At 40.2% G+C, this 26,478-nt stretch overlaps 3 protein-coding genes across 4 annotated transcripts in view; 2 read left to right on the forward strand and 1 right to left on the reverse strand.

Annotated features, from left to right (window-relative positions):
• Nucleotides 1-10,373, forward strand: part of cald1b (caldesmon 1b) — a 28,997-nt gene extending 18,624 nt beyond the window's left edge. Inside the window, exons 11-18 of the mRNA XM_037106691.1 lie at nt 107-232; nt 1,676-1,719; nt 1,805-1,883; nt 2,950-3,081; nt 3,172-3,309; nt 5,179-5,250; nt 7,066-7,102; nt 8,809-10,373. Of these exons, the coding sequence (XP_036962586.1) occupies nt 107-232; nt 1,676-1,719; nt 1,805-1,883; nt 2,950-3,081; nt 3,172-3,309; nt 5,179-5,250; nt 7,066-7,102; nt 8,809-8,825 (645 nt within the window). The 3' untranslated portion in view covers nt 8,826-10,373. The remainder of the gene's footprint in view (nt 1-106; nt 233-1,675; nt 1,720-1,804; nt 1,884-2,949; nt 3,082-3,171; nt 3,310-5,178; nt 5,251-7,065; nt 7,103-8,808) is intronic.
• A 333-nt stretch (nt 10,374-10,706) lies between these two features.
• On the forward strand, nt 10,707-14,451 carry tnnt2d (troponin T2d, cardiac). Of its 2 annotated transcripts, none has more exons than XM_037107490.1 (12): nt 10,707-10,806; nt 11,598-11,652; nt 11,769-11,776; nt 11,989-12,010; nt 12,097-12,154; nt 12,252-12,368; nt 12,448-12,525; nt 12,619-12,729; nt 13,017-13,129; nt 13,219-13,309; nt 13,623-13,660; nt 14,181-14,451. In XM_037107490.1, exons 2-12 carry the CDS (start codon nt 11,615-11,617, stop codon nt 14,224-14,226), a joined length of 720 nt encoding a protein of 239 aa, XP_036963385.1. In that variant the 5' UTR covers nt 10,707-10,806; nt 11,598-11,614; the 3' UTR covers nt 14,227-14,451. The 2 variants fall into 2 exon arrangements, with proteins under 2 accessions (XP_036963385.1, XP_036963387.1); XM_037107492.1 differs by having other exon boundaries at nt 10,731-10,806; nt 11,583-11,652.
• A 385-nt stretch (nt 14,452-14,836) lies between these two features.
• On the reverse strand, nt 14,837-26,200 carry dnm1l (dynamin 1-like). The gene is made up of 18 exons (XM_037107489.1): nt 25,941-26,200; nt 24,032-24,176; nt 21,976-22,022; nt 21,525-21,596; nt 21,322-21,408; nt 21,048-21,210; nt 20,806-20,926; nt 20,340-20,471; nt 19,952-20,158; nt 19,709-19,829; nt 19,467-19,622; nt 19,290-19,379; nt 19,101-19,193; nt 18,887-18,940; nt 16,969-17,142; nt 16,550-16,659; nt 16,270-16,429; nt 14,837-15,548 (listed from the first exon to the last, which is right to left on the reverse strand). Exons 1-18 carry the CDS (start codon nt 26,040-26,042, stop codon nt 15,492-15,494), a joined length of 2,091 nt encoding a protein of 696 aa, XP_036963384.1. The 5' UTR covers nt 26,043-26,200; the 3' UTR covers nt 14,837-15,491.
• Nucleotides 26,201-26,478: the final 278 nt, after the last annotated feature.

The following is a 26,478-nucleotide window of genomic DNA, read 5'->3' on the forward strand; positions in this document are numbered from 1 at the left end:
ATGGACTGGCATCGCTTCGCTTTGGTTTGATTATTTTTCATGGATCGGACGGAAAGACTTGTAACCCATTACGAAATCTGACACAGCATTGTGGTGTCTGTAACAGGAGGAGAGGAAGAGGATGAAGGAGGAGATAGAAAAGAGGAGGGCGGAGGCTGCAGAGAAGAAGAAACAGATGGAGGAAGGATCTCCAAAACCTGCCTTTGCCATCACCCCCAAAGGCTCCTCGAAGGTGAGTTTTCCCGGGGAGTTTCAGAAATCCACTGGGATGTTCTTACTTCTTACTTACTTCTAGTGAAGCCATACAGGCAATTTAATTTTCTCAGTGGTTTTTGGTATTTGCAACTAAACAGAAAATCACTTTTTGTGACACTCATCCAATGTGTCTGTTCAGAGAGAAGAGCCAGTTAGTAACTTTTGGATAATCCACAGTCTTCACTGACAAGTTTGATCGCAACAACTTTCACCCAACAAATAGAAAAATGTACATTCCGGCAGGTGAAAGGGATCCCATTATTGTTGTCTCCTGCTAAACGATCTACTTCCACAGGGCACATGTCTCTAGATGTCTGTCACAGTTTATGGAACGTCTGGTGAAGCTTCGTAGTCCATGAAACATCTCTGGAGCTTCACAGCATTGTAGCATTCTCCTAAACAAATGGAGTAGATGGAGACTCAGAATGGCTCCATTCAGCTAATCTGATGTAATCCAAGTCTCTGGAAGCCCTGTTAGCCTAAATTGGTTTGAAAAGACATTATTTAAAAAGAAGACACACTTGAATTTTTTAGTGAATTCACTGATGATGTCACTTCGCCAAGACATTCATACTCTGTGGTTTTTAGCACAGAAGAAAAATACATGAAAACCTTTTTGTACATAATGGATTTTGTTACCTTCAAACAGGAGCCTTCCGTCTTTAACACAAATGTCTTCTCATCTAACTCTCAACTAGAACATTTCCCAAATCTTAAACTATTCCACAAGGCACTCTGACCAGCTTGACTTTAAATAGCATCACAGTGTTCGTCATTTGCTCCCATGTACTTATGGACCTGCTTATCTCCAGTCGTGAGACGTTGCCAGAGGCTGATATTCTTTGTGTTCCCTCTTTGGTCAAGCAAGTTGTTTTGTCAGTTGATTTGCTGCTTCCATTTTAAATTTTTGTTTGAGATTCCTCCAATATTACCCATATATTCTTAGCTGACGCAAATAAACGCTGGCCGTCTGTGCTACCTTCAAATATGGCTGAATAAGACCGTGACTGGGTGATTTTATTTCTGGAGTATTTTTGGGAGGAATGTTGAGAGTTGTGTGTTCTCTGCTTGTACATGGGAGGGATAACTCATATTGAACAGCAGTACTTAGTGTGTGTGTGTGTGTGTGCGTGTGTGTGTGTGTGCGTGCGTGCGTGTGTGTGTGTGTGTGTGTGTGTGTGTGAGCTATGTGTATGTGTGTATCCTGGCTCTCTGACAGCCAGTCTCTCTAGTTCAATCATTCCGGCAGCAGCTGAGTACAGAGTACAGAGACCTCCTCAGGGACGGACTGATCTGCCTCTCAGCGAGGTCCTCGTGGGGACAAGAAGGATGCCAGGGCAGCTTGACCATGCCCCATTATATATGTGCCGGTCAATGACAGACTGGTTTATAACCTCAGACATGTCTTTCTCTTTTACAGATCGGAGAGAAGGCAGAATTCTTGAACAAATCAGCCCAGAAAAGGTGAGCCACAAAACTTATTTTACAGTAAAAAATTAAATAAAGCAAAATAAAACACTAAGGTTCCATGTGTTGCTCATCCACACAGCACCCCATCCAGAGTGTCTCACACTCCAATTGTCTCCAAGATAGGCAACAGAATGGACCAGTATGCCTCAGCCATCCAGGTGAGACTCGACACCTATATACTACTGCATATGTGAAACAGTTGGGTAAAACCATTTGTGGCTCCAGAGGATTCTACATGTAATCTGACAAACTCAGTCACTCAGTCACACTGGGTTGCATTGTGGGTAGTGTAGGCATCAGGTTTTGAAATGCAGTCCACCGATCTACATTTCACTCCTATTACCCTGTTAAAAGTTAAAAACAGCATAAAAATAAATTACCAAATCGATACAGCAGAACCAGATAAATCTTTTTTTTTTATTCCACCTCCACATTAATCCAAACTGGGTGCCTACATTACCCACAGTGTAATGAAGCCAGTGAGTTATATCACTCATGTTACATGCAGCTTACTTTTTAGCCACAAAGATCCCTGTAGCTAAAATATTGCATTACATCATTTGCCTGTTGATGCATCAGTGTGTAAGTAGCATTTTACCTTTTCAACTGGAATGAACAAAAACAGCCATGTCAAAAAAAAAAAAACATTCTTTTCTTTTTACCCCTTTTCTTTTTTTGAAAAGAACAAGTATTTAAATCGCATCATCTGAGAAGTTTAGAAATTTAGAGGATAACTGTCTTTGAACTAGCAAATCTTAACTCAACTTGACAAAACAAAACTTTTATTCTACAGGGTTGCAAGCCCAAAAAGTTTGAAAAACAACTGGTTTAATCTTTAACAAGGCATGTATATTTAGTAAAACTGGAAAAATTTAAACATTTGCCTACAAAGTACACTGTGTCAATGAAGTATAAAGCTGACAAAAACAGATAAAACATAGTTCTACATCATGAGCCAGGTGTGTATTAGAGGGACCAAAAGTTGCAAGCAGACTCCCACTCACACTGTCAAACTTTCCAAATATAAATTTATTTGTGATGTTATACCTTTACAGGCTAAACAGAGGTAAATTGAAATGTCCTGTAAAATGGAAAAACTCATTAGAAGTACTTAATTACTTTCCAGCACTGATCCTCAGGCATTACAGCGCGGTTTCCACCTGTTTTTTCACGTTTGCCAATGTAAAAATAGTAAATCCATAAATCCATCCTGTATCTCTGCAGGGAAACAAAGAAGCCAAATCTCCCAAGTCTCCAATGGCAGATATTCCTACAGGAGGCACTCGCAGTATCAAGAGCATGTGGGAGAAAGGCAACGTCGGTGGCTCCTCTGAAAGTCCATCCCCAGCCAGCAAGGTGAGGGGAAGAGAAAGAGGAGGAGGAGGAGGGGAGGACAGGGTGATCTGCTGATATGTGATTTATTGTTTGAGATGCCTCTTTTGTCAGGATTTGGCTGGCATCAAAGGAGGCGTGTCTGGACGTGTGAACAGTTGGATGGCGAAGCCTGCGGAGGCGGAGAAGACAGCAGCAGCACCTGCACCTGAACCGGCAGCAGCAGCATCACCAGCAACAGCAAAGCCAGCAGTAAGGACTGATAAACCCCTGTCTTGACCACACACATACACACTATTGTAAATTAGACACCAGTGTCACTTCAATAGAGTAATCCCTTGATATTCTGTCCACGCTAATGTGCTCATTTGCACATCCACATGCCAGTCTTTTGTTGGCTACAGCCATTTATCTGAGCTCCAGGACTGGGACAGAGTTGCTGTCTGGGGTCTAGTGACACCACATGGACAGTTTACCAAACAACATCGGCTAACAAAGCACTCAAACCACCGGTGTTATTCTTTAAGTTTTGTATGTATTTCAGCCTTAACTACTGGGAAATCACAGAACAGATGAAGAATTTTACTCCCATTTTTGCCAACAGCAGCAGCACTGAGCGACAGGTGGCTGAATGCCAGAGTGTCTCCCCATCTATACATCAATCACTTTGGCCCCCGTAGGTATTTCTAGCTTATATCGCACCTCATAAACTGTATAGTGCTTTAAAAACAGTTGTCTCATTTTTTTGTTTTGTACATGTTTGACTCACTTCGAGCCAATGAACTATATCAATCTCACTGTGACTCCATGTTTAAAGAGTCCTTCAGGCAAGTATGAAAGGTCACGTCCTTTCACATTTGTCACTCAAAGAGATATTATTATCCTCAACACACTGACAACTGTAACCAACACGTAGGTAGACACGGAACGGTTTTCTTCATATAATATCCTATGGTGCAGATAAATGAGCTGGCATCGTAAGCGGGTGCTTGTGAGACACTGTGTCCTTTTCTTAAAGTAGGACAACAGCTGCTCATCCTACCAGGTCTTCTGGAGACATCACACTATGTCCTCGTGCAGTAACATTGCTGGATGACGTGTGACATTGTTCTAATGGGAAATTTACGACCGAGATATCTTTAGTGTCAAGCGTCTTGGCCAGAGCAGCAGCTTTGCCTCACACTTGACTTGTGCTGCAACACCTCCCCCTGATGGGGTCCAGCTGTACAGCAGTCTAATGAATGTTTCTTCTGTATGTTCACTGAGCTGTCTAATTTGTTTCCTCCTTTTCGTGCCTCTTCTACTCCTTTTCTCAGCTTTCCTCTCTCAAGGTTTTCCTGCTGTTCTTTGTCTTATCTTCCAACTGGTAAAGGTACCATTTTGCACACATTTCACTATAAATACGACTAATAATGATAATAAGAAGCATGATAAGTACAAATAGTTGAAAGTAATTAAGCACTGTAAGTATCCAGTGTTGTTAAAAGTACCAAAAAGTTAAGATATTGTCTTAAAATGTTACTTTGGTAAAGGCGAGAGAAACACCAGAAGCCATCAACACAGCAAGGACTGAACTGAAAACTGGCCCTAAATACTGACTAAACTGACAAGGAAATGAGGAGCAGGTGTAGAGATAGGTGGAGAAACTAAGGTGAACTGAATAAGGTGAAGTGACAGGAGAACAGGAGAAGAGCTGATTGGCTGGGGAAAATACAGCTGATGCAGGGTAGGTGTGGAGGGAAAAGCACATAGAAGGGAAACATAGTGCAAAATGCAAAGTGACAATAAAACTCCCCAAATTAAAACTAGAACGAAATGTCAGAACCATGGCAGATATCATCACTTGCTTCTCACTTGATAATGTAATTGTCATAATTGTTTGAGGTCCAAATGATCTAATGTTTCAGTTTTGATAAGGTACATGTAAAGTAATTCCACCTTTACCAGCTGCAACATTGCTGCTAATACTTTTCTACCTTCACTCAAGTAAAATATTTACTATTATTTTGAACGCAGGTATTTAACTTGTAGCAGAGTATGTCTACTCTGTTTTAGGTATTTATGCTTAAGTAAAAAATGACTTTTTCTAAACCTAATGGTTGTTGTTGTTATTTGTTACAGGATGTGAAACCAGGTGACATTGGTAACAAGCGTGGCATGTGGGAAACCAAGAAGGTCTCTACACCTGCCAAGGTAACACACACACACCTCTAATGTTAGGGGACATTTTAATGATTTAAATGATTTATGGTGACATGTTCCTGTTCTTTGTTTCATTCAGTCGACCAAATAGACAGGTGAAAGAGGTAATTTGCAGATCTGCGGCAACAGCCCCTCAATGCATGTGATTGAAATTTGAGATGTTTACACTGGTTTCATGCTGTTTCAACACACATATGATTGGGGGCAGTGTTGCCGGTTTGGCCAGTTTCCTGCCATTCAGGCTACTTTTCTTTAATTGGGCAAGAAAAAATGTTTTTTAGTGGGTAGTGATGATTTAAGCTACCCCAAAATTTGCCGATATTTCATAAATCTCTCCTTCATCTCATCCAAGTATAAAATAAGGATAAGATTGACAGTACAGTGAGATCAGTTGGCACAACTTGACACACATTAGCTGATTACTGATTTCAGTTCATTAAAAACTGTTCAATATGGCAACACTGTTGGTCTTGTTTGTTTCTAAGTTCAGTCAATTCAGAGGGCAAGAAATGGAATTTAATCAAAATGTGTTCACCGGCATTTAGCTAGGGACTGTACAGAGATTCTTAAGGTAGGTGAGGCAGAGAAAAGATGGTCTTTATGTTAATTTCTTTTTGCTGAAGGGAGGGTAGTCTAAATATGTAGGGGGAACAAAGGAGTTGCTTTTAATTTTATTAACATTTCAGATTTGTTACATTTCATTCTTTCAGTGTGAGATTTCTTGTTGAAAAAAATAAAAATATAATTATCTTATTAAATTAAAGTTACATTTAAACAGACAGCAACTCAACAGATCATGAAAATAGTGTTCGCCAATATGCAGATGACACCATTCTTGTAACTATTTTAACACTTGGTGCTTTCTTGGTCTTTATGCAAATATAGTTTTTAATGGTAAACTAAATGTACCAATTTTTTCTCTTAGTACAACGGATGAGCCATAGAACAAATAAACAACTTCATGTTTTTTAAAATTGAATGAAACCTTCTCTGAGTTGCCTGAACTGAAATCACAGATTGTGTTGTAGAAGATGACTGTCATTGCTGTGGATTGTGTTTTTAGCCTCCCTCCACCCTCTGACACATAGACTGTAATATACACTATACATAATGCATATGCCATCGTTAGTTCCCACACTGACTTTGGGTACATAAATAGCAGGCTACTATTTGGCACTGATGTGGTTTTTTATTTTGAAGCTGTATCATTTTCATATATGAATGTGATCTATATTGTGGTCCAGGACGTTTTGGCTTCACCTTGCACATGATTTTCATGCCATGACAGTAGCTGCATTACAGTGAGGATACTATGGCTGAGTGCATGTGGCTACATTTGAATGCTGTGACTTTCTAAGCCCAGGGGTGCTTTTTAAAGATCTGTTAATAGATATAGGATTTGTTCATGAGAGAGAGAGAGAGAGAGAGAGAGAGAGAGAGAGAGAGAGAGAGAGAGAGAGAGAGAGAGAAAATAGCTATCTTATAACTGTGGGTACATCCTTCCTTAAGGGTATGAGTGCATTTTTCTTGCATGTTTTATAAGATATGTCAGTTCATTACTCTCACTCCCACCTCTCTTGGTCTAAGATATAGGCTATACACAGATGAAATGTATCATCCCCATTAGATTCAATGGAGCAAAGGCTATTCATCTTGTGGTCCACATACCCCAAAACTCAAAATGAATCCCAAAATAATTAGATAAATTATTTGAAATATATGACATGATTATTAGGTAGTATACAATATGACATTTTTTCTTTTTCCTTTCTTTGACTTACCTATTTTATGTAATCTTGTTTCCAGGTGGCGTTCGGAGGGAGGGGCAAGTTTGCCACTAATGGTAAGTTTATTGAGTCACTGTAAATAGTGCTTAAACATAACTAGTACTTTTACTGAAGAACAATCCAGTAGGTTTTGTACTTGGCAATTTTGTTTTTACCGATCCAACCTTAACCAAATATCAAGATCCATGCATTATTCCCTGAGAAATTAACAATGATGTAAAAAAAAAAACAAACAAACAAAAAAAAAACCTTATCTTGCCATTTTAAAGAAACACAAATTCCAGTATATTAAGAGTGGAAACAAAGTAAAACAAACTAGCCTGGGCACTTTTCCGTGTGTTACACTTGACACAAGGGACCCAAAAAGCAAACAGAAAAACAGTGGGAAAACAGTCAAAGACAGGAAGTGGGAAATAAAACATGACCCATGAAGATATAAAAAAAAAGAAAAGGAAATGAACAAACCAGTCATCTAAACCATGACATCCTGGTTATCAAATCCACCTTCCACTACCTGTAAAGTTGTGTAAAAAAAACAAAAACAATGCATTGTTAACTATTGCTAAGCTAAGCTAGGAGACTACTGGCTCCCTCCTCATATTGAATGGACAGTGATGAGATTGGTATCCTTCCTCCAAATAAGCCTATGCTCATAACAATATCTTTCTGTTAGAGTCTTTCTTATTTTAGTCTATTAAATGACCTGAGTACTTCCTCCACTTCTGACTGTAAATGTGTACATACTACTTGTTCGATCGGTCCTGGGGGAGGCAGAGTTTAGAAGTGTGTCCGTCCTTCAAAACATTTACTGGGCAAGTGTGGGGGGGTTGGGGGGGGTCAGGTCTAGATGATTTATAGCCGCCACTGTGGACTCGTAACCACCACAACTCACCCGCCTTCCTTTGTGCCAGACTAGCTACTCGCTGTAAATCAAATCTGCTGAGATTTTTGGGCATGGTTTCAGCTCTGTTGCACTATGGTCTATATTTAAAAAAAGCCCTCACCCTGACCTTGTTTCCCAGTATAAAGAACCTTCCAGACTCCTGGGATGGCTGTCGTGTCTTTGCTGTGCACTGTTCACCCAGTGCCACCTTGGCTGTCCAATGCCAAGCAGGGTGTCGGCGAGCTGTTAGGCATACCAGAGTGCAGCTGCTTGATTGTCACATTACAACCGACTGCTGAGGAGGATTACTAACCATTTAAGCAGCAAACCGGGCTCGATCGCCGGGCTTACTCACTCAGTGCTGATGATAAAGACCCAACATGTCTGAAGGGATGGTTTAAATGTGTGTTAATCCTGCAAAAACACATTAAACACTCACTGATGAGAGTGTAGTAAAGCTGTCTTTCCTCCTCGTGCTCAAATGACACATATCTTCTGACATCGAGCGCCCGAGTCTTGAGCCAAAGCATGAACAATAGGAATGGAAAAGTGTTTGTCGAGTGTCAGCTTCGACCCTAAATAGCGGCCCTCGTTTGCAGCCTCCCTGCTTCTTAATCAGAAATAGACGCCGAGGAATGAAGTAAAGGGCAGACGACAAAGCTACAGCTTTCAATCACACAGAGAAGCGACCGCAGGGAGCTGACTCTGATTGTACAAACACACAGAATGCGCACGAAGATGTATGGATTGTGAAAGCTTTGATTAACAGCCTTGAGACCAATACTCGTTTCACACCTAATAAACTTTAAAGCATGAAGTCTTAAATGACAGATACGTTGTCTACTAGATCTTTAATGCCTGTCTCTCTCTCTCCATTAGCAGGCGCAAGACCCTAACCGTTGACCTCCCTATTTAAATCAAGCCTTACCTGACCAAACACAAGGCTCTGCTACTGTACGTGCATCCATTTCCTGTCAACATACCTGTATTTCACGCATGAAGCTCACACCCGAATGAGGAGACGACGAGGGACCAGGATGAGTAACTTTTGCGCTGTCCCCAAATCCCTGAATATGTCAGACCTAGTAAGGGTTTTCAGGACACAGTATCACATGTTAAAGGCTTTACAGACGATGGCTGTCCAGATGGTTAAATGTTATACTGCTTTTCTAGCCACGCTGACTTGCCTGCTCTTCCTGTAGTGTATTCATGTCATTTGTGTCACACTCATACAAACTCACTGCTTTTAGGAATGATAGTCACTGTTTTGACTCAATGTGATAAACGAGGCTGAGCATTGTTGAACTCACGGCTCTCTTTAGGATTGTTTAAGTGTACTGCTATGATGTTGGGTGTTTAACCTGCACATAATTGAGTCATTTAAGAAGACCTTACCACAAGTATCTCTAAAGTCGCCTGTCTAAACTGGGTGGATTTAGACAAGCCTTTGGAAAGACATTAACAATTCCCAAAGCCTGAAGCCCCTTACTGAGTGTTCCACTGACCTTTCGTCTAATGTTCGCGTGGTTTTAAATGAAATGATTCCCCTGGGGAGGAATCATAATGTCTTTGGTGATCTTCTAACCTTTCATTAAATGCCACCATCAGCGAAGATTTGAAGTAAACACCTGCAGAATAACTTTGTTTCAGTCTTGTTTGTAGTTGATATTGAGCCATCACTATTATACTGAGACAATTTCAGAACCAGTTTAAAGGGTTTTTTTGGTGCCTTTTAATCAGACTGCTTGACCACTTACCTCTAAGGAAAGTTTTGCATCAACTTATCAACATTTAAAACTGCAATGTGGATGTATTATTATAAAAAAACTATGCTTTATTAATGACTTATTAGCTTTTATAAATGCAGACTTGTTAGAAAATGATTCCCATTAGTTATACAGTTTTTAAATCACTTGTAAAGGCTTCCTCATTATAAAGTGGTCTGCAGAAATCCACCACCTCGAGCCAGAAGATAATACCAGTGGCAGTTTCAGCTGTTATGTAATACAGCCTGCAGGCGGATCAATTTTTCCATCAACAACATCTGTTGTTGTTGTTGTTGTTACCTTTTTGACCCTTGGCAGTTGAAAAATCACATCATCGTGTACTACAAGCACCAAGAAAGTCTATGCAATACACGCGCAACAGCTATTCAGTGACCAAATGAAGCAGGTAGCAGTCTTGCTTATCTATCATCAATTTACACGCCACTCGCTTTGTAGTTTGCTCGCCTCGCGGTAGAAATAAGGGTTTATATGCACTCTGTTTTAGCGATGCCTGTAATTAAATTGTACCCTGGTGTTCCTGTCAGTGAGCTGAGTCCCACCAACATGCGTTTTTTAGGCTTTCAGTATTGTTATAGTGCATCGCTCTGTTTGAATGTTTGAAATTATTGTTTGCTGTTGCTCCAGCAATAAAAAAAAAGAAGCAAAAAAAAAAAAAAAGCATTCTGTTGTTTTTATTTTTTAGCAACTGGGAGGAAATGTCGCTTCATGTCCTTCTTAACTGGTGGTGAAAGTATGGAGTGTTGAAATATGAGCGGGTGGTGAAAGCTTGAATGGATCTATGACATTTTTACCACAGCAGGAATGTACCTGCAGAATGTGTGTGTGTGTGTGTGTGTGTGTGTGTGTGTGTGTGTGTGTGTGTGTGTGTGTGTGTGTGTGTGTGTGTGTGTGTGTGTTTATAAGTGTGAGTGTGTGTGTGTGTGAGAGACAGAGGTCCAGCTGTCTAACAATAGACCGATCAGCCATAGGGTAGTGTGGTCACATGAGTAAGAAGGGCTGGACTATGTATCCTTGATGCTCAACCTGTTGGTGAATTTCAAGGAGCTGAAGTCTGTCGCTCGTCTCTGAGCTCCCTCTGTCTGGCTCACAGGTAAGGACTCTCTCATGTCAGTGCTGCTGCGGTAAATTAAAGCCTTTGTTAGTCATAAATTTAGAGATTAACTGCTGCCTGAAAAAGTCTTTCCTGATACCTGATGAAAAGAGTTATTTTCATATTTGAATTGTGTTTGGCGCAAATATCTTTAAATCCCCGTTTCCAAAAAGTTCTCCACAGCTCTCAATAAATGTGACTGAGCTGCATCATACTGCTGTTAATGCATACATAATGCATGCAATTACATTAAACATACTCTGCTTTGACTTAAAATGCACTCAATATTAGTGGAGTAGCAACCCTAGATGGACAGAAGCTATCCATTCTCTTATACACTTCAAGTGTGATGTATTTTTCTGGATTATTTCCATTTTGTGCTTCTCAGCATGTCTTTCATGTCAGACATTAAACAGATAATTATAGTGGCTCTGGCACAAAATGTATTAAATATTTGTAGAGTAATAACCCGAGGTGGAAGAAACTCAAACACTGTACTGAAGATCAAATTTGTATTTTGCATTTTATGTAACCTTAGACATCTTCTCTGCAGCCCAGAGGGAAATACGTATTGCAAATATATATATCACTTCAACTAAGCTAAGAGTAGCTTATTGTCATGTTGCTAATATTACTCCAGTCAACAATACTTTTTCCACTACTGCCACAGATATTTCGGTCTGTGCCGACACTCATTGTAAACTCATTGAACTGTTGCCATCTCATGCTCTGCTATGCTGTTTAATGATCAGATATATTTGCCGGTCTAAAAATAGGGATCCATTTTGCAGAGCTCATCCATAACAAAATGTCTGACACCGAAGAAGTCTTGGACGAGGAAGTTCAGTATGTATTTCCATTTTAAGCCTTTAGCATTTTCATTTGATGATTTATTTTCCCTATGAATTATTTAATTTTTAATTACTTTTATTCTGTTTTTCATCACTGCTGTTCTTCTGAAGGGATGGAGGTGAGAAAACTCCATCAGCCCATATGCTCACACACTGAACCTAGTCATATAATGAAATATATAATTTCCAAATGTTTGACTAATCATTTATGTTCATGATCATCAGCAGAGGCAACGGGGGGAAGCCTTTAATGTTTTTCCTTTTCTTCTTTTTCATTTCACTTCCCACTCATTCATTCATGATGGCGACTCTTCTCTTCTCATTGCCCCAGACGAGTCAAAGCCCAAGCCGAAGTGAGTGTCTCAGCTCTTCTTCAGTTAAGCAGTTTTAAACACAACAAAACACAAATTTTACAATAACAAACTGTTCACTCTCACAGGTTTATGACAAATATCTCTGCGCCAAAGATCCCTGATGGGGAAAAAGTGGATTTTGATGTGAGTTGACCTCCCTTAATGATCCTTTGGCTCATATTTGGCAAACAAAAGCTGAATTCTAGGAGTATCTGACCCTGATTTGGTTTTCTGATGGCAGGACATCCACAGGAAGCGTCAGGAGAAGGATCTGTCTGAGCTGCAGTCTCTGATTGAAGCTCACTTCATCCAGAGGAAGAAAGAGGAAGAGGAGCTCATCGCCCTCGTCAACCGAATCGTGAGTGCGTCTATTCGAAGAGGAGTCGTGTTTGTTTCTGTCTGGAAAATCACCACGACTCTGTGCGTCTCTTCTACAGGAGAAACGTCGCGCTGAGAGGGCAGAGCAACAGAGGGTCCGGGCAGAGAGAGAGAAAGAGAGGCAGGCCAGACTTGCGGTATGGTCTCAGTGTGCATTAACTCCTCACTTCATACCAACAACGTGAAGACGTCAGTTTCTCTTCTAAATGACTGACTTGTGCTGCATACAGGAGGAGAAGGAACGGAAGGAGCAGGAGGAGCAGCGCAAGAAGTTCGATGACGATGCCAAGAAGAAGAAGGCCCTCTCAAACATGACCCAGCAGTACAGTGCTGGACAAAAGGTCATTCAACCCTTTATAGCTTTTAGTGTGTTATGAATCAAAGCATACAGAGGATGGAAATGAAGTATTTGAAACTCATCACACTCCCTGTGCCCTTAAAGAGGTTAAGTTAGGGTCGAGAGAAGTGAATTTATCGTCTACAGTAGTCATGATATTTTACCTTTCTTTCCATTCAGTTTTTCAGTCAGTTTTTCAAAAGGAGGAATGTAAAATATGTACCTGACGGCTTCAGACGCATTCAAATTCTGCTACTTTCTATTTGCATCTTATGTTTCTGACCAACACAGAGCGAGAGCAGAAAAGGAGGCAAGAAACAGACCGAGAGGGAGAAGAAGAAGAAGATCTTGGCCGACCGCAGGAAGGCTCTAAATATTGATCACCTGAACGAGGAAAAACTCAAGTATGAGAACGCTTTTTCAAGGCTTTCGCGTCGATTGTGACCGCTTGTCTCAAAGATTTCATCATGACCTCTGGTTGTTCCGTGCGTAGGGAGAAGGCGAGCGAGCTGTGGCAGTGGCTGATGGGACTGGAGGCTGAGAAGTTTGACCTCAGTGAGAAACTCAAAAGACAGAAGTACGATGTAAGTCATCCAACGTGCAGCTGGAAGCTCCACAATAATGATGTTCCACCATTTAATGTTCTTTTATTTATTTCAAAGGATCACATATATTACTTTAGGATTTACATCCACATGAGGCAGACCAAATGATAAACTGCATCAGATCACAAAGTAAAGGTCAAACTGTATACAGAGCTAAATAGGTTAATACTGTGCAGCATGTCCAGTATTTGGAGGATTTTCTAGCATACAGGGGATGTTTAGCAGCCTCTACTGGACACATCAAGTATTAGTTTTGTTCTTTATGCTCAGAAAGGTTTATCTGTCCTTTCAGATCAACCAACTTCTTGCCCGAGTCCAGGACCACCAGAGGTAAACACACAAACCCCTATTTTTTAATATCCTTTTTATATGTTGTACAAATACACTGAAATTCTGAGACTTCTCAGACCAATCTATTCCAAATAATTTCTCAGTTTCTCACACAAGATCAGAGTACTGTCTCTGAGGCTAATCATTCTCCACCCACCTGAATCACTAGAACTGTCACTTAATCTAAATGTTAAGTGTGAATTCATGTCTGTCATCTAGCACAGCGTAGTTTCAAAATTTAAATGGAAAGAAACTGTTCTTTTATTTGACATAAAGGACCCAAATCCTGCACTGTCATATTACAATTTTGATTCAAGCTAAATTTATGTTGTCAGAAAAGCTGCTCCAGAGTATGCTGAAAACTCCAGAAGTGTTACGCCTTTTGTGTACCATCATAACACCAAAAAGCGGCTAAAACCCCCCCACAATTTTCAGTTTATTTATCGTTTTGCTTCGAACAAATGACCTCCACTTGTGGTAAACTCACTATCTGCTGTGCTCTCTTCCTACTCTCTTTCAGTGCCAAAGGTCGCGGCAAAGGCAAGATGGCTGGCCGGCTGAGGTAAAACAGCAGCAAGACTGGGACGAGGCACTGATTGGCCCACGGGTCTATCATGTGTGTTTTCATTGTTCTGTTGTGTTGGGTTACATGTCAATTACCATGATATCAAAACAATCAATGTGTCATTACATCCTCTCTGCTGCCTCTCTGCAAACCATGCAAGATGTCTGTTTCTGTGTAATTAAAGATATAATATGTAAGATTTCTGCATTAAAATGTCAAACAATGATTCAACCTCTGTTACACACTTTGTTGAGTTGTGTACTTACATTATCCTAAAGAGTCAGAGTGACGAAGAAAGTTGTTGACTGTGACTTAACATGGTGTGAATGAATTAAACACATCAGATAGATTTTCATCTTCACTGGTGGCTGTTTAATAACAAAGGCTACAACTCCCATGATCCCACCCTTCTTATGTCTTCTGTGTTGTTATGATTGAGAGACCCCTAATGGCCATTATGCATTTAAGTCCTGCATACAATACATAAAACATTTATACAAAGGCTCAAGCAGCCAGAATCCTTCAGTAACAGCTCTTTGAACATATAGAAAGATCTATACATTTGTAAGCCATCTTGTTGAAAAAAGGCATAAACAAAGAGACAAACAGGGGTCTGATGTAGAGTCCACGTCTACATAAAAGCAATGCTTTTATTAACAGGAAAACTGAATGGTGAGTAAAAATGACGGAGTATTATTTCCCCAATAAAAATATCAGTAAAACTTTATGTTAGGGTACACAATTACAAACTAGTTAATGGTTCATATGTGTACCCTAATTCAAAAGTGTTACCAGAATACCTAAGCGCATTTCTTTGGGTCAGTCAGCAGGAGACACTTTATGTCAACATCTACTAAAAGACCTGACATGATAAAGAGAATATCTACATGTCAGAGCGTGGCTTTGTTGTATCTAGCTTTAATTCAAATCTACATTCACAACAGACATTCTTCAGCAAGGATCCACATAGTGGTGATGTGTAACGTTATCTATAGGTCATTTTAATCACATAGGAAAAATATAATCTAGGGCAGGAGCATATGTGATGCTGATGGTCAGGGTTCTGATATGTGCTGCCCCTCGTTAAATATAAGTCCTTACTGTACATTAAAACTATGTTTCGATATACACATATCCACACCAGTGCATTTTTAGGTTGTTCGTCTCTGCAGTCTAAGCTGCCAGGAGAGTCAGCAGGGGTTTGGTGGTCTAAACAGGATGAGAGTCCATGTGGGATGAAGAGACCCTGCTGAAGAGAGGCCGCCCTCACCACATGTGGGTTTCTCTGATCTCTGCTATCACCTGGCCGGCCTTCTGCAACGCCTGCATCAGAGAGATTCAGAAAAACTTGTAAATTCAACAAATCCGTTACAATTATACTCAAAGCACACTCTTTTTGGGTACATTTTGGGTTATATTCTTACAACATCAAATAGCACATATTCACTGAGTGTCTAACTTTAGAAGCATATTCTTGTTATTGAGATGCAGCTCCTCTACATTGTCTTAAAGCTGAAAAATCCCTCAATGTCTCAACTAGGGATGCAGCCATTAACCTATTTCACTATTAGCTGTGGTTAAAAAATATAGGTAATTGCTGGAACAAGTAACAGACTGCAGGCAGAACAAAAACAAAACGATACATCAGTTCAAAATGCTGTGCAGCGACAAGTTCAGGTTAGCAAATTTACACGTTGTCACAACAACTTCCCTCAGCCTTAGTGTTTTTTTGACATTATTAAACTTTGATAATACATATACAATCATACAATTAAAGTTAATAATCGTGGTATCCCTCATCTAAATGTCTTCTCGTTCCTAAACTTAAATAAGTGTCCATGGCATTTTTTCTTGATTCAAGTCATCTGTATACTTGAATAAAACAGACATTCCCATTTAAGTACATTTCTTAAAGACTGAAGTCCATGATCAAAATGTTCAGTCTCTAGTAAATCAAGTGAAGTGAATGCTTTATTGAACAGTGTGTGATTGACATTGGATCTTGTTTTTTAAAATCCACAGTGACACTTCATAGATCAGTTACCTTTAGCATGTCAGCAGCCTCGGTGCGTCTCTGAGCCATGTCCTCGGACTCTGTCAGCAGGTCGCTCAGCAGGGCCGTCTTGTATAACTGACCCACCAGCTCGCTCTGCAGGCAGTCCTTCACATGGTTAACTAGGAAGTGCATCACTGCCTTTGGTACGCTGAGGCCAAACAACAACGGAGGGGGAAAACGGAGGAAAGAGGACAAAAGAAGACAACAAGCTCAAAATAGGAACTTGCGAAAATCTCAAACACGGCACAGTGAGGTGGAAATTGTGTACCTGTCCTGGATGTTTTTCCGAACGATGAGAAAGTACGACTTGATGAGTCTTTCAATGACCTCACAGTCCCTCTGCTCCCGCGCAGAGAGCTTCCTGGACACTGGAACAGGCTGGCAATGAAAAGGTAACAAATGTTTTTGTTAATTAAAAAGTCAATTCTCTATGCTATAACCCGAAAAAAAATCAGAACTCAAACATGGTTACCCCAGCAACTTTACCTAAAGACTTTATCATGTTTTCTCTTTATGATATCGGCTTATATATTGCAGCGAAAGTTGTTTTTGACTGATCTGACTCTGTTCTCTTTAAACTAATATACAGAGAGTCTTAACATCATTTAGCAAAGTGCTATGTGTAACAGCCAACTATCAAAATGGGCCAGTGAGGATTAACGTATATAATAACTACAGAGTACTCACCACATCTAGCAGGTTGACAGCGTGACCCCTCTGTGGGCTCGAAGGGAAGGGGGACTGGGACACAGCTCTGTCTCCAGTACTGTCCTCTCCCCTCTTCAACATGCCCCTCCAGTTCCCCGTCCCTCCATCTACCTGCTCACTGACGGAGCCGCTCTGAGATCCACCAGCTGCTGCCTACAGTAAGGACGGGGAGTTAGGATATGTACAGTATCCCTAATTTCCACAGTATCCCTACAGAAATTAGGGATGGCCAGATGAAGACTTCAAACTAAGAAATGTAGCGACATCTGGTGGCTCTTAAAACCTATAGCAGCCCTTAATGACTGGCGTCGACACACCAACACTACACATCATAACAGTTTTAGTTTCATAGTCTCATGTGTGCACTCCAAATACAAGAAGCCTGCATGTTAATAAATCTGTAAACTGTGTTCAGAAGTGCTACATTAAATATAGATGTCATTGTGCAATATGTTACCTTTTGGTATAGCTTAGTCCGAGTGCCACAGTGGCCTCTTAATTTTATCAATTCAAGCTCGATGTTTATGTCAATCTCACATGTGATTAGAGAGGGATATTCATTAATGTTACGTTTAATTAATCATTACTTAATATCACAAGGAAGTGTTCTAATATTCTCGTTCCAGTAATGGACCAACCATATAGTTTAGCTGTAAAACTGTCTCACTAAACAAAGTGCTTTGCAAAGCTGCGCTGAAATTTGAACTTTGGAAATCATCAGTCATGCTCCAGTACAATCGATTTAAACAGTGTACTTCACAGAGAGTAACAAACTTCAGAGCCTTGATATCATCTCCAATAGAAATGTGTCACATGCACACAGTGTCAGGAACAGAGGTTAAATCAACAAGGTTAATAAAACACACACAAAGACATTTTACGCATTAGTTGAAAAATATATATATATTAAAGCCCGACTGAGTCGCTATTTTGTGGCTGATGCTGATATTACAAAATAAAAAATTCCCAAATAGATAAATAAGCTGATACTCAGCAGGATATTATGCAATTTAACTTAAAGGCATTTAATTCAGTTTATGAATAAAGTTATCATATCGGTTCATACTGTGCAACATACCAAACTATACCAATATATCTGTAAAAAGGCCAATATCTAACGATAATATTGACCAACCAATATATCGGTCAGGCTCTAAAAAAAATTATAAATGTTAGTTTCCAATATGCATTCAAATAACATGCCACGGGCCTTCTTTGACTTCATTCCAAAGAAGTTCAACCAGAACGAGCGAGAAGTCTTGTGGAAAATACTGACAAGTTATATGGTTCAGGGTTGGGGCACACGATCAAGAGATTTCTCAACTGGTAGAGATTGTGCTAACAGTTTCATCACAACACAAAAGTTGTTATAAAGTTAAATGAACTATGATCCCAGATTGTGTCCATATTACCAACCGCTACCAAAGCTAGTTCAGTCTTTCTAGATTTATAAATGATGGCGTACAAGCCAAATCAGTCAATTCTTCTGTCAGAGTAACCAGCATGCAGGGTTACATGAACAATAGAGAGTGGAAGTCAATAGTCTGATCGGTGATGAGGGGAAAAAACTGCCCCTTCAACCGCTTCAGTAACACAGTAAGGGTTTGTGGATGGGCAGAATGCAGAAGTGGGCAGGCAGTGACTAGACGAGACACACCTTGGTGAACTCGCCCTCAGGAGGCTCAGTGGGGGAGAGAGAATGCCCACCTGGGCTTTTAAGGGACTAGACAGAGACATCATCAGGGAGAAGAGAGTGTAAAGAAAACTGACAGGAAGTGTGCATGAGCTTTAGCATGATTGTGTTAAACTTGATATAGAAGCATTTTGATTTTTTTTAGTATTTAGTGAAAGTCCCAGAAAAAGAGATGGGTAGTGAATCTCATGGATGTGACTGTACCTTGTCTCTGGGGACAGCAGCAGGGAGGTCTCTCATTCTGCTGCGTCTCTGCTCCTATAAAAAGAAAGTTTGCATCTCTGTCAAATCCAGGAAGAGGAAATGAACAAACTGTTGTCTGTGTTTCAAATTACACCGTTTTGTTAACTTAATTACTTTAATCATGCAATTACAAGCCAGAGATTCTTATTAAAAAACACTTTTAGGCATCACTCACTTCTATGTTATTGTTCATGAGGCCGCAGGCATCAGCAAAGTCAGGGTGTTTGGTGTTGATGTAGGCCAGCTCAATGGCAACCAGGTTGTGAACCTGTACAGAAATTCAAAACACTGAGTAATCAGATGAGAGTGTGAATAAACTTCCTGTTAAAATGCTTGGTGGTATCTATTATGAGCATGTGCTGACCATTTCATTGGTGACGGGGAGCCTTTTTCTGAGTAATGAGGTGACCACTTCTACTATGGCATCATGGAGCTTTGGAAACCTCAGCAATTCCTACATAGAAACAGAATAATTGTTTTTAGGATTGTGCACTGCAGTTTTGTCTTTTTACTGCATGATGTACCTCTGTGCTGTCCTCACCTGTGTGCTGTAGTTGCTGCAGTGCTGGATAATCCTCTGCATCTCCTCGTGAACCAGCTCCACGCAGCGCAGACTGGGCTCCTCCAGACGTTTGACCTGCCGCTTCACCAGCAACTCAAAAGAAACCTCAGGCACAAATAATGCAGGCCTCGGGCCCTGTGGAAAACAAAATAAACCTCAAACCTGAAAAAAGTTGCCATTTAAAACTGAGCTTACAAACTGAAAAGGCAGCAGGGACCCACCGTTGCATTTCTGATTGCTGTGAGCACATCGATGGTTGTCAGACCGCCCAGAGGATCAACTGACTCCAACGTGCGACCAAACGTTTCATGAAAAATATAACAGATTCTGGCTCCACCACATCTGGACAGAAGAATAAAGTAAAGTGCATTAAACATACAGGCAGAATCTGGTTGAACACAAGTTGCTAGCACCTCTTAGTAGTGTATGAAGGTACATGCAGTTTAGACAGTTGTGTCACTCACAGTTCAGCTGTCTCAATGTACTTGGCCGTGCCCTCTATGGTGCGACAGTACTCTGCAGCAAACTTGGTGATGAGCTGCAGCAACGTTGAGCTCTTGTCATCGACAGGTTCACCGTAACTGTTGAGTAAAGACTGGTACTGCGCTGCCAGCACGTTGATCCTCGTCTTCAGCTCAGGAAGACAGTCTCTGATGTGGTGCATCAGTAACCTAAAACAAGATTTCAGAAAACAGATCACAGTCAGATTGGAAAACAAAAAGGGAGACTTGTAGGAGTAAACGTCACATGATCAATAACGGACTTAAACAAATATTTTCTTGAATTTAGAAAACAGTGACAAAATGAATATTTAAAAACAAAACCGTATTGCACAGTATTCCTGCTACATACCTGTTCAATGTTCTCGCCAGATATTTGGTTCCATTTCTGTTTGCAAGAGAGGGGTACTTCTTTTGTAGGAAGGCGTATTCATCACGGACCGCATCTGCCACCAACTTCTTTTGATTGATATCCAACTGACTCCTAAGAAAATGCACAAACAAAAAAAATGATTGTGTTAACTGGTCTTTGACGTGGCTTTTAGGGTCTCTTTTAAGACCGTCACTCATCCATGTGACAATAATTTAGCTATTCTAACACAAAATCTAAAATGAATGCAATATTCTAGGTAATGTGCATAAGAATCTGGTGGAAAGTAATCCATTTTCATACCCTGTGCACTTGTGTCCATGTTGTGGAAAACTGTTTTTGACTTTTCCACAAAACAATAAAAACAATACATGGCAATAGTGTTCCTTTGTTTCTTCCCTTCTCTTTCCCTTCCTTCCTAATCTCTTAAGATTAAGTGAAGTGTTACCTGTTAACTACTCCAATAATGCCCAGTTTGACAGGAATGACCCTTCCCATCAGTACATCCATTGCATCTGTACCGGCATCCATCAAATCCAGCTTGGTAACCACTGCTAGCGTCCTCCTGCCTGAACAAACAGAAACAAACATCTGGCGACAAAAACCACCACTGAGGCAGGAAGAGTGCATGATGAGGGAAAGACATGGTCACACAGTGATGACTCATTAAAAGTAAACAAGGTCATTTACCATCAATGTCTACCTCGCGGGCCACTTTCAAAGCCTCTGAGGTCGCCATGTCTGTATTGGCTGCAGTCACAGCAAGGATGATGGAGTTTGGGTTGGAGATGTACTTAAATATCAACTCTCTGATCTGGATCTCGATGTCTTTGGGCTGGTCTCCCACTGGTACCTGTTTGTACACACAATGAGGTCAAACTATGAAATTCATGCGCAGGATCATTTTGAGTTCAGAGATCACACAGGGTGGGAGATGGGGAATAAAAAGGGAACAGCTTCCCACCTTTGTAATGCCAGGAAGATCCACTAGTGTGAGGTTAACAACGTGCGGTGAAAAGATTTTCAGGTGAATGGGTTCATCACTGATACCCTAGAGAGAAAAAAAACAAACCCTCAGCTGCTTCAAAGTGACTCAGACATTTGAAGATCATCTAGTTCATCCACCAATATCGTTTCTTGTTTGGCAACTGCTGACGATTAGCATACCTTGTTGTTGCCAGACATTCTTTCAGTTTCAGCTTCGATTTCTTGCCTGATCTCCTCAAAGTCTGTGTAGATCTGAAACAAAAATTTAACAATGAAAGGTAATGACCCCGATATGTTAGCAACAAACAGAAACATGCAAGCATACAACAACACACAGTGATTAAAAAAAGATATGTTTTTATGATGTAAAGATATCAGAGAGGTAGTCATTGTTCAAACATGAGAAACTATGTGGAGCTCCAAAAGCAAATTCAAACCTTAGATGACTTTTACCCTTCAGCATGCTGAGAGAGTGTGTGCATACATGTTTTTAACATCCAAACCAGCAGCTAATCCATAAATATCAGTGTAATTAACACCGGATACACAACAAGGCTTAATGATCAGTACAGTACAGTAATATTAATTTCTGGCAAAGAAGACTGGGAAAACAAGGGGGTGTAAATTCTACCTTGTTTTTAGTGTGTAGGAACTTGCCCCATTCCTCTCCTTCGATGCCTGCAGAGATACAAAGTCAAGGACAGATGTTTCAGTTACTGATGTGACAGATGCAGCCTTTAGATCTGTGTTACTATTATTACTATCACTATGTCTCATGGGAGGATTGCTCTGTTGTCAAAGATGGGGTGGAAAAAATCCTCAGCGCAAAGATCCACAGCTGAAGGGTAAAAAAAACCTCAGTGGAACAGCTATTGCTTTCACACAACAGTCATGAAAACAGAAACAAGCTTTAAGCAAAACAAGCAGGGCAGCAGAGATTACTTTAGAAAACAATGTTAATATTTCAGCAGCAAATATCAACAGTGTGACAAGAAGGGGGTTATGGGTGGAGTCTGTTAGTCATTTTAGAGGAAGCTGGTGTTTGACAAAATTTCAGGTTAGCTTTGAGGAACCTGTAATCATTCGGTGAACTAATGACTTTTAATCGTAAAACTAATCACAAATTGATTGTTTTTCGACAAGAATCTGCTAATTTTCTTTGTCTAATGCCAACTGACAGAGACCAGCCTAAATGGAGGGGAGGGCTTGAGCCACATAAAGAGCAGCCATGTGATTTGGCAGCTTTGGAAAAGCTAAACAAACACAAGGCAGGATGGGGAAGACTGGGCAAAAGAAACAGGGACATTATGTAATGTGTAAACACAATGAGGTAAAAGAACAAGGAAAGGGAGACCTCTGTTAAGGCGTCCATTTTTCTTGGATACTGTGGTTAAGGAGAGATGACAGGAGACAAAAGGGTTAGCCTGCCTATCTGCAGCTCCTGCACGACACTCTGCAGCAATGCAGAGTCACTCTGAGGCCATCAGCAGAGGCCAGCTCGTAATAGAGACAGGATCTTGGCACATGTTCCCACCCTGTTCATTTTCTGAGAAGAGCGTGGTATCAGTGCTTGTTCTTAGTCAGACTCCTATTCCTTTTGTAATATAAAACATTCCATAGCTAAATAAAGAATTATTATCAGTATCATAACTAGAGAAAGTGACTATTTAAAATCACCAATTAAGTCTTTTAAACCTCTAAGCTGTCGGCAAGTGAAGGTGAAATATAACCCCGGAGTCAGATTACTGAACTTAAACGACTCTCTCCAGCAACCCTCTCTGACTCATGCTCTGATTGCTACATCCCATACATTAACTTAACAAACTTCTCTGTGTAAGTGCAGTAACTGGTCTGCTCCCTGATACAGGTTCAACCAAACTTTCAGGTGCAAATGGATATTAGAGCTAGACTGATTAATAGTTGTTTTTCTGTTTTGCCATCCAGTTCGGTGTTCAAGCTTATATCAATTTAATATATGTGAACCATCTGGTCAGGGATTAGTCATTATGAGATGTTGTGACAAATATAAAAAAGAAAAAAAAACACTCTTATTCTTGGGCTCTTCGTATGTTTCAGCTTTGAGTTTAGCTTTAGTTCATGTAAAGTGTACATCACCCGGACAGTCTCTGTACACTTAACTTAAGTCAGTAAAACCAGCAGAAAGAGAAAAAAAAGATAGAAAAGGTAGTAGTAGCAATGAGACAACAAGCCTGAGGTGAGTAATTTAAAAACAGGGATCATACAGTGTAACCATAATAGATTAACTCGGGAGCAGCTGATTCATGTGAAACAACTTATCCTGAAATTCCTGTTTGTATTTGGATTAACTCCAAATGGATTGATGGTTGACATTCGACATTTTGGCTCTATTGGCCAGGGTTCGCTGATATCAGCTTATTGCAGGTTTATCATAATAGTCTAAATGTGGCTGATGAATAACGAGAAACTGCAGTACAGAAATGATTTGACAAACAATATCATCTTCACATAGTTTGTCTATCAGAGAGCTCCAGCTGTCAGTAAACTCCAAAACATCGAAATCAGTAAAGATTGGGCTATAATATATAAAAAGTATATTGTTTAAATATCTAAAAATACTTAAAATCAAATAGTTATATGTAAAGTAAAAGATTTCATATGTAATAACTCAGGACATACAGAAGTAACAGAGGTGACAGTGACATTACCATTCTCTTCATTGGATTTCCTGCGGTCCTCTGGGTCGATGTGCACTAGCTGTAGGATGAGCGGTCGGCGTGTGACGACGCCAGTGCCACGTGGCAGGATGTCCCTGCCAACCAGACTCTCTAAAACAGAACTCTTCCCACTGCTCTGTAGAAAACAACAATAACAGCATCATAAACATAGTGACAACTAAGGAGACTGAAGTATGAACGACTCATTGTCCACAGAAGTCAGTCATCCCATTGTGCAGATAAAGACAAAACACACTGTACTGAGGTTTGACACTGCTTTTCAGTATGTCACGACAAAGCAATTAGCTGGTTATCTCTGTAGGAACTTTTCCAGGGCCAATGAAGCATTTCAGGAACTCAGAAACCTTAACTGCATTTCAACCAGAGAAGCCAGAGTCTAATTTTGAACGCCATGCAACGGTTGAACACAAATCTTATGGCTGCTTCATTTTGTGTACTCATTCATACAAGCACTGGGGGTGCCAACAGGAAGGCGTATCTGGCTTACTGACGTGTGGTAGAGTAATCGCTAATGAGATCAGGTGAAGTGAAATACGTCACTTGGCAAGCAGATTCCTCTTTAATGGACTGGTGCGGATTCGCCTCAATAGGAGACAAGGGCTAAAAATGGTATCTGTTACTTTCTCTGTAGCAGTAAACCTAATTCTGTTTCCAGACAGATAAAGGTCAGCCGACTTATAGCCCTGACAGATAGCACTAAAACGATTAATCAATTAGCTGTATGCTATTAAATTAATCACCAATCAATTTGATAATTGACTGTTGGTTAGATCAAATTTGAGAACAACACTATATCTGATTCCACTTTCTTAAACGTGAATATTTTCCAGGTTCTTTACTCATTTTTTGACAGTCAAAAGAAATCTCAGACAATTTACAAACCAAAGAATTATTCAATTCATAAGCAAAAGAATTGAAATTAAAAATAAACTTTAGTTGAAGCCCTACTGACAGTTATTAATACTTGACATCAGGTCTCGGTTCCAGCTTTCCTTAACTGAACATCTTGTGGGGCACTGACAAGGACAAACATACAAATCAGGCATTTAAAAAACGTCCTCTGGCTTGCATGCAACACCCTCAGATGCCGGCCAAAAAGTCTGAGACGGTGACATCCTATAAGCTGACCGCAGTGAAAGTAAACACATTGAACCAAACCTGCCAGTTTAAACCAATTAGCATCTGATACACAAGGTAGTTAGGCAGACGAATAAAACTGTATTAGAGAAAAAGAAGTGTTAATTCAACTCTATGGTCATTTGTAGTTTGGTATGCTGATGAATTGTACCATTTATACATTCATTACACCCCATTTATTTAAAGTAAGGTAGACTACATGATTAATAATATTTTAAACCTCTGTAAAACAGGTGTAACATTAACAGTGTGCCCTTTCTGAAGGCTGTTCAGTTGTATTTGATAGCATTAGTGTTAGCTAGGTGTAACTAATAAACCTGGACCTGAATGTGGGTTCTATTGTGTGTGAGAATGGAGGTTATTTTTAGACACAGTGTTCTTCAGAATGTATTTCCATATGGGCATGTGCTTGGTAGTGTGACTAAGTTCGTGTTCGGAATCAAATTCAAATCAAGTTAAAGAAAACAAATTTGATCTTATTGCAAGCCAGCCAAAACATTGCTAGGTTCAGCTGACAAGTTACATTTCATGCAGCTAGTGCTAACTTATCGCTTCTTACTAAACTGGTCAACGTATATTTTCATAAAAAGCAAAGCTTATGTAACGTCTTGCCTATTGTTTTGTCTATCATACCTGCACGAAACTGAAAGAAAACAGAGTCTGATATCAGATGTAAGCCACAACAATAAGTTTGCGCATGCTAACTAACTTGCTAGCCTTACAGCAATGTGACGTTACTCACCTGAGTTCCCACAACAACTATCTGCGGCAGCTGAATAATGTCTGCGCCCACCGTGTTAAACACATCTTGCAGTTTGTTTATGACGGGTATGAGGGCCTCCATGAGCTCCGATACGATATCCCGATCCCGGCAACTTTCTTTACCCTGCCACACACGGGTACAAAGTCATTCAATGTCCCTCGGCAAAGCTACTGGCGTCTCTGTGGATCTGCCAACAACTGCGCACACAGTTGTCTCGAGTTGCATCATGGGAGTTTGAGTTCAGCACAGAAACAAACAAACTGCGCAGTGCTCAGGGTTTGACGTTTCATGAACTACGCTTCCCAGAAGCGACATGTTGTACCAATGAGAAGAAAGGTAAGTATTTTTCCTCTACGCAACAGTAACTAGGGTGAACATCAAAATATTTTTGTTTGATACCCAAGCAGTGATGCACACATTTATGATGAATCCTGTATTACCTTTAGGGTGGGACATATATTGGAAAAGTACAGTACATAACACTAAATTAGAACACAGTTCAACAAAAAAACAAATA

This window comes from Acanthopagrus latus, chromosome 8 (genome assembly GCF_904848185.1).
Source record: "Acanthopagrus latus isolate v.2019 chromosome 8, fAcaLat1.1, whole genome shotgun sequence".
Lineage (NCBI taxonomy): Eukaryota > Metazoa > Chordata > Actinopteri > Spariformes > Sparidae > Acanthopagrus > Acanthopagrus latus.